This window comes from Myotis myotis, unplaced genomic scaffold (assembly GCF_014108235.1).
Source record: "Myotis myotis isolate mMyoMyo1 unplaced genomic scaffold, mMyoMyo1.p scaffold_m19_p_4, whole genome shotgun sequence".
Taxonomy (NCBI): Eukaryota; Metazoa; Chordata; class Mammalia; order Chiroptera; family Vespertilionidae; genus Myotis; species Myotis myotis.
Window position 1 is genome coordinate 90,062,394 of NW_023416346.1, and position 12,831 is coordinate 90,075,224.

The window sequence follows — 12,831 nt, forward strand, 5'->3', positions numbered from 1 at the left end:
AGATTTCATATCCTTCTCCTGAAAATTAACTATGTTACCCTTTGAATTACTACCTAGGCAGTGTGCATGAGAATTAGGAGCACAACCTCTGGAGTTTTAATCCTTGTTTACTCTGTAACCTTGAATAAGTTATCTAACATTTTTGAGACCCAGTTCCCCCATCTGTACAGTAGTAGAAATAATAATAGTACCAATTTCCTAGGTTTGCTGTGAGGATTAAGTGAGTTAGTTTCTATCAAATGGTTAAAACTATTTCTGGAAGACACTAACATCTCAATAAAAAGTAGCTATTGTTATCCTAGAATGTTTTCCACATTCATCATCTCACAATATCCTGTGAAAGTTGTATTCCCATTCTCATTTTATAGGTAAGGAAAGTGAGGCTTATTCATGTAGGTAGTAATTGACAGAGACCAAACTAAAATGTGTCTGCTTAGTTGCTATAATGTCTCCCTCCCCTGCTCCACTTTAAACACTGATACCTACACTAATTCTCAGTGCTTTTCTTAGAATGCCATGCAATGTGATTAGTATGTCAAGAACTCACTCTGGAAATTTCTAACTATAGATTAATTCTCTACCAAGATGCCAATGGGCTTTGACTTGTCTAGTTGTTAGAGGAGATGACTTCTGAACATTCAGCAATATATCAACTCCTGTGAAAGCTAGACCCACCACTTTCCTGCTTTGCAGAATTCATTGAGCATTTTCTTTCCTGGAAATCAGAATTATCTTACTTTGCACATTTGTTTGTGCTGTCAACATGCTTTCCTCTTTGTCTGGTCTAATCAGGTAGAATTTAAAGCTCTAAAATAATTTCCACAAACACATTTGCAACCCAGAAAAGTTGGCTAAAATGACTGCAAAAAGAATCCTAATTCTTTATTGACTTCTATTATAAGGTTGAAGGCATATTCCCATGGAAACTGTCCCCACAACAAGCTGAATAAAAAGCTTTTAGTGAAACCTTAGCTTGTTTGGCTCAGTGGACAGAGCATTTGCCTGTGGACTGAAGGGTCCCAGGTTCGATTCCAGTCAAGGGCACATGCTTGGGTTGCAGGCTCAATCCCCAGTAGAGGGTGTGCAAGAGGCAGCCAATCAATGATTCCCTCTCCGCATTGATGTTTCTATCTCTCTCTCCTTGTCCCTTCCTCGCTGAAATCAAGAAAAATATACATTTTTTTAAAAGCTTGTGGTAAAGTAAAATATACTGTGTTGTCAAGGACTGGACAAGACTGGAAAGTGTGTGAAATGATGTACATTAAAACAAAGTGCTATATAAATAGAAGATAGTACAAGTAGTCAGCAGTACAGGCATTCAATCTTGTTCCCATAGCCATGCTTACCTACTTTCAACTTCTGAAAAGTAGTAGGACCCTCCCTACCTTAGGATTTTGTAAACTACATTCCAAACCCCACTTCCCAGCATGGTCATTAGCACTTCTTATCATGCTTTGTTGCTTTTTTATTTCCATAGCACTTACCATGTAACATACAAATTATTCTACATATTTATGTTGTTCATATTTGGCCCCTCTCCAATTAGAATGTAACCAACACAAGAACAAGGATTTGGTCCAGTTTTCTTTTCACTATGGTTTCCTCAGCACCTGGAACAATGCCTGATACATAGTAGGTGTTCAGTAAACATTCATTAAATAAATGAGTAAACAAATGAACAAACAAATGATGAATGTTGCTCTCTCTGCCTAAAAGATCAGCTCTCTGTCTCAACACCCTGGTTAACTTCTCCACAGCCTGTAAAATGCAGCTTCCTCAAGCAAGCTTTCTTGCCACAACCTTAGAGTTGGTTGAATCCTCCTATTGAACCTCACAGCAATTTATACATTTCCTACAGATCACAATTGCAATTAAATAAAATTCTATGGAAAGATGATGGCTGGGAGGATAGCAATGAGGAGGAGAGTGTGAGTGAGTGAGGGAGTGAAAGGGGAGTGTGTGGATGTGTAGTGTGTGTGTCTGTGTGTGTGTCTGAGAGAGGGACAGCTAGACCTCACAGGACTTTTGGGGGCTTGCAGACCAGGCTCACATAGCCGGGCAGCTTCTGCTACTGTTGTAATCTCTCCCAGAGCACGGGCTCTGCCACAGAGGCAGCGCCATGTTGAAGGGAAGAGCCAACAGCTGCTGCCTACAACTGCATGGAGCCAGAAGCCACAACCTGTGACCACACTCATAAGGGGAGCTAGCAGACGCCACCTGCAACTGCACAGGGAGCCAGCAGCCACTGCCCAAGACTGCGCATACATGTAGGGAGCCAGCAGACGCCACCCGTGACCACACAGGATCCAGAAGATGCCACCAGTGACCACACCAGGAGCCAGCAGCCACTGCGTACATGTGGGGAGCCAACAGACACCACCTGCAACCGTGAGGGGATCCAGCAGCCACTGCCCTTGACCTCGCACATGTGGGCAGGGAACCAGAAGCCGCTGTCCATGACCTCACAGAGAGCCGGAAGCTACTGCCCACGACCACATGCATGCACAGGGAGCCAGCAGATGCCACCCACGATCATGTGGGGAGGCAGCAGCCATTGTCCACAACCTCATGGGTAGCTAGCGGCTGACTCCCATGACCGAGCATGAGGAGAGCCAGCAGCCATTTCTTGCAACCATGTGGGGAGCCAGCAGCAGCCCTATGACATCCAGGGAGCAGCTGGCAACCAAGTGGAGAGCAGGCACCGCCCACAACCACCCTAGAAGCAACCACTGCCCCATGACTACTAGAGAAGCAGGCGCCATCGGTGACCACACGACCTGCCACCAGGCCCTCTGCTATAGCCTCAGTCCACATGCAATTCAATAACTAGATTTTTCAGTGAGAGCAAAAATGCGAAGACAGAAGAACAACCCCAAAAGAAAAGAAAAGGCAGATCCGCCTGAAACGTAACTAAATGAAACAGAGGCATGCAATATGTCAGAAAAAGAATTCAGAATAAGGGTCATACAGTTCATAAACCCAATGGATGAGAAAATCAACAAACTATGTAAGAAACAAGAAGAAATAAAGAGTGATATAGTTACAATAAAAAAAACATTATGGGAGCTTTCAACAGTAGACTAGGAGAATCAGAGGATCGAATTAGCAAATTAGAAGATAGGTAAGCAAAACACTCCCAATCTGAACTACAATTGGAGAAAAACATCAAAAGACAGGAGAGAGGATGAGGAAGCTTTGGGACAACATGAAACAAGCAACATACGTATAATAGGAGTGCCAGAATGACAAGAAGAAGAGCAAGGGATAGAAAACCTATTGGAAGAAATAATGTAAGAAAACTTCCCTGATTTGGGGAAGAAAAAAGCTACGCAAGCAGAGTCCCAAAGAATATAAACCCAAAGAGATCCACACCAAGACACGTCGTAATTACAATGGCAAACATTAATGACAAAGAAAGAATCTTAAAGACTTCGAGACAGAAAGTTACCTACAAGTGATCACCCATTAGATTATCAAATGATTTCTCAATAGAAATACATCAGGCTAGAAATGAATGGAAGTATACAAAGTGATGCAAAGTAAGGGACTGAATCCAAGAATACTCTATTTAGCAAGGCTATCATTCAAAATTGAATGTGAAATCAGGAGTTTCACAGACAAATAAAAGTTACGGGAGTTTATCACTACCAAGCCAGTAATGCAAGAAATGCTAAAGAGACTGTTGTAAAAAGAAGGAAAAAAAATAAAAAGGGAGAAGAAACACAGGCAAAAAATTAAAAATGGGTACAAACAAGTACCTATCTATCCTATCTAATAATAGAGGAACATGGTAATTAACCGTAACTTCACTATCCTTCCCATTGGCTAATCAGGGCGATATGCAAATTAACTGCCAACCAAGATGGCGGCCGGCAGCCAGGCAGCTGAAGCGAACAGGAGGCTTGGTTGCCTCGGTGATGGAGGAAGCCAAGGTTCCCCACCTGCTGCCACCTGCCGCCCGGCTCTGATCTCCTGAAGCAACAGCTCTAAAAGATACAATGTTTCAATTATAGAAGCTAAAAGATGGCAGTTAATTTGCATACGCAGGCTCCAAGTGGTGGAGCGAGGCCAAACAGCCCTGAAGCCGCAGAGCAGCGAGGCCTCAGGGCCCCGGGATCAGCGGAGTGAAGAGGCATCCTGGCCCCAGGATCAGTGGAGCGGAGAGTCCTCCCAGCCCTGGGATCAGCGGAGCCGCGAGTCCTCCCAGCCCCGGGATCAGTGAAGCCTGATGGAAGCCCTGTGTGTTTATGCACTCTGGGGGTGCAGAGGTCCCATCCTAGGTAGAGACCAATGGGGCAACTTCTAACTCCGAGAAGTGGCCTGGGGGCTGGAAGGCAGCTCCTCTGACCTCAGTGCTAGAGTCCCGCCGCTCCACCAGGAGAGGAGCAGAGAAAGGCCAGAGCCTCCCTCAAGGTGACCCGAAATCCCCACCCACACCAGGCAGGCTGTTGGAATTGTGCGTGGAGGACTCACCTCCAAGCCCAACTCATGGCCCTACCACAGCAATGGCACTCCTGGGTGCAGGCCCCAGCAGGACATGGGGTAGTGGCGGGGGTGCTGTGAGTCCTGGGCTCCTTGCCTGCCTTCCGCGGCTTCCTCCTGTGTCAGGGCCTTTCCCTCCACGGCCTCCTCCTCCCCAGTGCCCAGAACAGCGGACCCACTGAGGGCGCTCCCCACTGGCTGAGGGGGTGAATGGAGCAGCAGGGACTCCCGGGTGAAGGGTCGCTCTAGGGAGGAGTCCAGACACCTGCACGCCCCGCTCCTGGAGCACTGCCCAGGCCCTGAGCGCAGCGTGGAGCCGAGCCGCGCAGGCCTGGAGAGCGCCGTTGGGGGCAGGCGTATATGCACCTGGTGCAGCGGGACATGCTGGGGAGCCGCCCACCTTCTGGGGCCTCCTCCTGCTTCAGGGCCTTGCCCTCCTGGGTGCAGGCCCCAGCGGGACATGGGGTGGTGGCGGGGCACAATGCGTCCAGGGCTCCTCGCCTGCCTTCCACGGCCTCCTCCTGCTTCAGGGCCTCGCCCTCCGTGGTCTCCTCCTCCCCAGTGCCCAGAGCAGCGGACCCACCGAGGGCGCTCCCCGCTGGCTGAGGGGGTGAATGGAGCGGCGGGGACTCCTGGGTGAAGGGTCGCCTTGGGGAGGAGTCCGGACACCTGCACACCCTGCTCCTGTTCAGCAACATCCCTGAGATCCCGAATCTGCACCGTGGGCTGTGGGGCAGCGTGATGGCGCAGATGGTGGAGAAAGTGCTGCGCACGTGGGCACTGCTGCAGCCCAGGACCTCCTCAAAGGCTTTGAGATATTCAGCTCCCTCTTCAAGCCCTACATCCGGTACTGCATGGAGGAGGAGGGCTGCATGGAGTACATGCCCAGCCTGCTGCACGACAACGACCTCTTCTGGGCCTACGTGACGTGGGCCGAGAAGCACCAGCAGTGCCAGCGGCTGAAGCTGAGCAACATGCTCGCCAAGCCCCACCAGCGGCTCACCAAGTACCTGCTGCTGCTCAAGTCGGTGCTGAGGAAGATGGACGAGCTGCATGCCAAGGAGGCCATCATCACCATGATCAGCTCCGTGGAGCGCTTCATCCACCACGTGAACGTGTGCATGCGGCAGCAGCTGGCAGCCGTGGTGAGCCGCATGGACACCTACGAGGTGGTGGAGGGTGGCAACGACGAGGTGGACAAGCTCCTGAAAGAATTTCTGCACCTGAACCTGACCGCGCCCATCCCTGGTGCCTCCCCGGAGGAGACGTGTCAGCTGCTGTTGGAGGGCAGCCAGAGGATGAAGAAGGGAAAGCACAGAAAGATGGATGTGTACTGCTTCCTCTTCATAGACCTACTCTTAGTGACCAAGGCAATGAAAAAGGCTGAGAGGACCAAGGTCATCAGGCCACCACTGCTGGTGGACAAGATCGTGTGCCGGGAGCTGCGGGACCCTGGCTCTTTCCTCCTCACCTACCTGAACGAGTTCCACAGCGCCATGGGGGCCTACACATTCCAGGCCAGCGGGCAGGCTCTGTGCCGGGGCTGGGCGGACTCCATTTACAATGTCCAGAACCAGCTGCAGCAGCTGCATGTGCAGGAGCACGCGGGCAGCCAGCAGCACCTGCAGAGCCTGAAGGAGGAAGAGGAAGAGGAGGGTGGGGAGAGTAGCACTTCCGCTGCCAGCCCCCCCACCATCCTGCACAAAAGCAGCAACAGCCTGGACTCTCAGCACTGCACCTCCAACGGCTCCTTGGAGACCCTGGCCATGGTGGTGCTGGAGCCCGGGAGACGCTCTCCTCTACTGAGTTCGAGGGCGGCCCCTTCAGCTCCCAGTCGGGCGAGATGTTCCTCAGTACCACCGCCTCATCTGTCACACCGACCAGTGAACTGCTGGCCCTGGGCCCCAGGGAGAGCAGCTCCTGCTCCAGGGACTCCACCTACAGCACCCTCTTCCCTACCTCCTTGCAAGACTTTGCGACCCCAGCCCCTGTGGTGGAGCCAGCACCCCGCCCCTAGATTTACCACAGGCCCCTTCACCCCCGCCCTCACCCTGCCTCCGCTGCCGCACCCCTGTCCAGCTGCTCCACAGCCTGCCCCACCTGCTCAAGTCCAAATCTGAGGCCAGCCTCCTGCAGCTGCTGGCAGGGGCCGCCACCCAGGGGTCGCCCCCAGCCCCCAGCCACAGCCTGTCTCTGCTTGGCTGCCACAGCCACCGGCACTAGGACTCGGGGCTCCCCTCAGGAAGCTGGGCCCCGCTGGAATTGCGGGGGCACACCAAGCCCTGGCAGTGGCTCCCAGCTATCAGAGATGGAGGGCAGGACCACCTGCCTGGCGGGGGGGCCCAAAGGGCCTGCCAGGAGGAGCAGAGAGCTGCCCTCAGGGACCTCCCCCAGGGTCCTGCCTGAGCCGCACCCACCCCCCCCCAATCTCTGCCCAGCACAGGAAGCTGACCCAGCTGGCCCAGCTCTACTGCATCAGGACCACACTGCTGCTTAACTCCCAGGCCCTGAGCACAGCGTGGAGCCGCCATGCTTGGAGGGCACGGTGGAGGGGGTGGGGGCGGGCGTGTGAGCCTGGTGCAGCAGGACTTGCTGGGGAGCCGCCCGCCTTCCTGGGCGGGCCTCAGGCCCGGTGCCCAACCTGTTAGGGCCACAGTGCGGCCACCAGGCCCTGAAGGCTGCCCTGAAAGCCATACAAAGACAACCTGCTGCTGGAGGGCAGGCATGCGGTGCTCTGTGAAGACGCCGCAGGTAGGGAAGGAAGGTCATGGAAGGGAACAATTACAAGCGGAGATTCCAAAGGTTCTGAAAGCAGAGGACCAGCTCCCTGCAGACCTGAACTCCATGTGGGCCTCTTTCTCGGCCCTGTGGAAGTGGTGCGACACACAGGAGGAGGTGATGGACCGGGGCTGCGCCCAAGGAAGACTCGGAGGAAGCAACGTGTGGACAGGGCCAGGAGGAGCAGGCAGGCCTGTGCGGAGCCTGCTGGAGCACAGCCAGACCCCAAGGCTGAGATAGAAATCGCAGGGTGGCGGGGCTCAGCCAGGGTGGAAAAGTACTGAACATAGCTTGTAACTTGAATCAGACATAGGGGAAGACCAGACTTGAAAAACAAGTCAAGATAAGGGTGCCGTCTGGGGAATGAAGGAAGTTGAGCAAAGCCTGTCAGGGAGAAGAATAGCCTGAAAAACAGCAGGAATTCTGCCTGGCCCTCGCCCGGGGGGTGGGCTGTTAGTTCAGTAGCCAAACAATAGAAATAGGACAGAACCGCCAAGGTCGGGAGGGGTGATAAAAGGAAGGACTGCCCCTCCGCCCTTCGGCCTTCGCCTGGTGATTGCCTGCTGCTGTGTCAGCTACAGCAGGGGCCCAGATTCGAATCTGTAATCAATAAATGTTTGCTTGCTCTAACTAATTATGAGTCGGTGGTCTGTCTCTGGGGAACTCGCTCCGTAACAAAGGTGACCACCAAGCCAGGCCCAGGGAGAAGCGAGCAGATGCCACTCCACTCGCTGGAGAAGACCATTGAGCAGAAAACTAAAGAAACAGATTTTACATCATTTCCCAGGTGGAGAACAGTTGGCATGTAAGCCCCTGACCAGTGCCGAGCCTCTCCTCTGTCTATCTCACTCTTAGGTACCATGTTCTTTGTTCTCTCTTAACTGCAACTCATTTTTAAACTAGATTGCTTTTAAAAGAAGACTAAATAAAGTTTCCCTTAAGTTATTTAGGTGGTGCTGGGGCTGCTGGGGCTGCTGGGGCTGCTGGGGGCCGGATTACAGACACAAACATGCAGGGGAGCCCGGCACCCAACAGCCCCAAGCCCCGCTGAGGCAGTGTTGGGGCTACTGGGGGCTTGATCGGAGACACAAACCTGCAGGCTTGGCACCCAGCAGCCCCAAGGCCCACCATCTCGGTGCTGAGGCTGCTGAGGGCATGATAGAAGACACAAACACGCAGGGGGGGGCCTGTAACCAGCATCCCAAGGCCCACCACCTTGGTGTTGTGGCTGCTGGGGCCCTGATCGAAGACACAGATCCGCAGTCCCAGCACCCAGCAGCCCCAAGCCCTGCCATCAAGGTGCTGGAGCTGCTGGGGGTATCAGAGACACAAACCCGCAGACCCAAGGCCTTCGCAGCAGCACTTAGGAGCAGCAAGCTGAGCGGTAGGAAGCAGCAAGCAGGTAGGTGGTAAGAAGGGAGGGGTCCTGGACTGCGAGAGGGCACAGGCTGGGCTAAGGGACCCCCTACTCATCCCCAGTGCACAAATTTCATGCACCGGGCCTCTAGTCTATATATAAAAGCCTAAGTGAACTTTAAGACAAAACGACTGGAACAACCAGTTGCTATGATGTGTGCTGACCACCAGGGGGCCGACACTCAATGCAGGAGCTTCCCCCAGCCTGCAGGCCCTGATCGCCAATAGAGCATGTAGGCCAAGCTCCTGCTCCATCCCCCAGGTCGGCAGGCCCTGACTACCCAATCGGAGCAGTGCCCATGGGCTAGGACAGGCAATCAGAGGTGGGTGGCAGTGGATGCAGTCCCTTTCCCAGAGGGGCCAAGGGCCAGCTCCCTCCTCAGGGCCAGCGGCCAACCTCCTGGGTTTCTCCCTCATTCCTCCCCCCAGGCAGCAGACCCCGATTAGCCCACCACCCGTACACCACAGTGGTGGTTAGCCCCTCCCACTGGCCGGCAGACCCCAATCACCCAAATGGGGCCTGCCAGCCAACTTCCTGGTCCCTCCTCCCAACCAACAAGTCTTGATCACCCAATAGGGACCAGGCCCTAGGCTGGGATGGGGAACCAGGAGTGAGTGGTGGCAGATGTGGGCAGTGAGGGAAGGAGTAAAGCAGTGAGGAAGTGGGGAGACAGGGAACTGCATGTTGGCAGCACATGGGCGGCGAAGGAAGGAGGAGGCAGGGAGGTGTGGAACTTGATCAGCCCTGATTGAAAGCCAGGCCTAGGGACCCCACCCATGCACAAATTTCATGCACCAGACCTCTAGGCAATAATAATTTTAAATGTAAATGTACCAAATGCTCCAATAAAAAGACAGCAAGTGGCTGAATGTATAACAGAACATGACCAATATATTTGCTGCCTACAAGAGACCCACTTCAGAACAAGAAACTCACATAGACTGAAAGTAAAGGGGTAGAAAAATATCTTTCAGGCAAATGGAAATGAAAAAAAAAAAGCTGGGGTAGCAATACTGACAAACTCGACCTCAAAGCAAAGGCCATAACAAGAGATAAGGAGGGACACTTTATAATACTAAAGGGATCCATACAACAAGAGCATATAACTCTGGTAAACATATATGCACCCAATGCAGGAGCACCCAAATACATAAAGAAATTGCTAGAAAGTATCAATGGAGAGATTGACAACAATACAATCATAGTAGGGGATTTTAATACACCACTGACATCACTGGAGAAAATCTGTAGACAAAAAATCAGCAAAGAAATAGCTATCCTAAATGACTCACTAGATCAAATGGACTTAATTGACATCTGCAGAACATTTCATCCCAAAGCTACAGAATATACATTCATTTCAAGTGCATATGAGTTATTTTCAAAGATAGATCACATATTGGGACACAGGCAAAGTCTCTCGAACTTCAAGAAGATTCAAATCATATCAAGAATCTTCTCAGATGACAATGGCATAATATTAGAAGTAAACTACAATAAAAACAATCAAAAAAATTCAAACACTTGGGGGCTGAGTAGCTTGCTATTAAACAATGATTGGGTTATCAAAGAGATCAAAGAAGAAATTAAAAACATCCTGGAAACCAATGACAGTGATAACACAACAATCCAAAACCTATAGGACACAGTGAAAGCAGTCCTGATGGGGAAGTTCATAGCATTACTGGCCTACCTCAGAAAACAGGAAAAACTAATAATAAATTATCTAACTCTACAGCTTAAAGAATTTGAAAGAGAACAACAAGAAAAGCCCAGAGTGAGCAGAAGAAAGGAGATAGTAAACATCTTAGCAGAAATAAATGACATAGAGTCCAAAAAATCCTCAAAAAACAGATCAATGAAACCAAGAGCTGGTTCTTTGAAAGGATAAACAAAATTGATGAACCTCTAGCAGGATCACCAAGAAGCAAAGAGAGAGGACCCAAATAAACAAAATCAGGAAAGAAAGAGGCAAAATAACAACAGACCCCACAGAAATACAAAAGATTGTTTTTAAATACTATGGACAACTCTATTATAATAAACTACACAACCTGGAGGAAATGGACATATTCCTAGAAAAACACAACCTTCCAAAACTTAATCAGGAAGATTCTAAAAACCTCAAGAGGCCTATAACTATGGAAGAAATTGAAGCAGTCATCAAAAATCTTTAAGCAAACAAAAGCCTGGGTCCAGATGGCTTTACAAGTGAGTTTTTCCAACCATTCAAAGAACTAAAACCTATTCTTCTCAGACTGCACCAAAAAATTCAAGGGGAAGGCACACTTCCTAGCTCTTTCTATGAAGCCAGCATTACTCTAATCCCAAAACCAGATAAAGACACTACAAAGAAAGAGAATTACAGGCCAATATCCCTCATGAACATAGATGCTAAAATCCCCAACAAAACTGTAGCAAATTGGATCCAGCATCTATTTATATTAAAACACTGGCTGTAACTCATCATGTCTGAATCTCGACCAACCAGAAGGAAGTCAGTCCTGCAGGGGTCATCTTGGCAACAGCTGCACCCTCCCTGAGCTGTTTCCTGTGAGGCCTGAGGGAAGAACCCACCCTCGGAGTGCCAGGAGCTCCCAGAGACAGTCAGTCCTGGGTTGCTGAGGTGGAGGCCATGGCGTGGTAGAACTCTGTGTCTGGCCCAACAGGGGGCATGGCCGGCCTTCAAACCAGACCCTGACAGTAGGGAGGAGGGAGCCCCATTCCTCACAGAATCGACAGGTGGCTAGCTTGCTCTCAGGGGCCTGACAGCTAGGAATCCTATTCACCTGCATATCTGTATAAAGTTTTAATACATTATATTAGAGGTCGTGGTGGTACTGTTTTACCCACAGCGTCTACAGGAATTCCTGCAAATTTACTTCTCAGTGGAAGCACCTTTCATTCCCAATATAAACTACCAATTCCATTAAATGAAACTTCAATTTCTAGACTTGATATAAACAGTGAAGTTGCTAAAACTATTAAAAAGGCCCAACTTCTCATTATTGATGAATGCACCATGGCATCTAGTCATGCTATAAATGCCATAAGCAGATTACTAAGAGAAATTATGAATTTGAATGTTGTATTTGGTGGGAAAGTTTTCCTTCTTGGAGGAGATTTTCGACAATGTCTCAGTATTGTATTGCATGCTATGCGATCAGCCATAGTATAAACAAATTTAAAGTACTGTAATATTTGGGGATGTTTCAGAAAGTTGTCTCTTACAACAAATATGAGATCAGAGGATTCTGCTTATAGTGAATGGTTAGTAAAACTTGGAAATGGCAAACTTGATAGCAGTTTTCATTTAGAAATGGATGTTATTGAAATCCCCTGTGAAATGATTTGTAATGGATCTATTATTGAAGCTACCTTTGGAAATACTATATCTATAGATAATATTAAAAATATATCTAAACGTGCAATTCTTTGTCCAAAAAAAAATGAGCACGTTCAAAAATTAAATGAAGAAATTTTGGATATACTCGATGGAGATTTTCACACATATGTGAGAGATGATTCCATTGATTCAACAGATGATGCTGAAAAGGAAAACTTTCCCATCAAATTTCTTAATAGTATTACTCCTTCGGGAATGCTGTGTCATAAATTAAAATTGAAAGTGGGTGCAATCATCATGCTATTGAGAAATCTTAATAGTAAATGGGGTCTTTGTAATGGTACCAGATTTATTATCAAAAGATTATGACCTAACATTATTGAAGCTGAAGTAATAACAGGATCTGCAGAGGGAGAGACTGTTCTGATTTCAAGAATTAATTTGTCCCCATCTGACCCTGGCCTCCCATTTAAATTGATTCAATGACAGTTTACCGTGATGCCAGTATTTGTGATGACTATTAACAAATCACAAGGACAAACTCTAGACAGAGTAGGAATATTCCTACTTGAACCTGTTTTTGCACATGGTCAGTTATATGTTGCTTTCTCTCGAGTTCAAAGAGCATGTGATGCATATAAGCATAACCAGTGGACATAAGACATTGGGAGATAGGGGAGGCTAGGGGACTGTCTAGGGCGGGGGGATAAAATGGACACATATGTAATACCCTTTGTAATACTTTAAGCATTAAAAAAAAAAAGAGCATGTGACATTAAAGTTGAATTTCTAAATACTTCATCACAAG

At 49.2% G+C, this 12,831-nt stretch overlaps 1 protein-coding gene across 1 annotated transcript; it reads left to right on the top strand.

Annotated features, from left to right (window-relative positions):
• The first annotated feature begins 4,842 nt into the window (after window positions 1–4,842).
• LOC118653515 (pleckstrin homology domain-containing family G member 5-like) lies at window positions 4,843–6,979 on the top strand. The gene is given in 6 exon segments (XM_036304182.1): window positions 4,843–4,923; window positions 5,125–5,272; window positions 5,275–6,267; window positions 6,270–6,494; window positions 6,497–6,673; window positions 6,906–6,979. Coding segments are annotated over 6 exon segments (1,698 nt in total).
• Window positions 6,980–12,831: the final 5,852 nt, after the last annotated feature.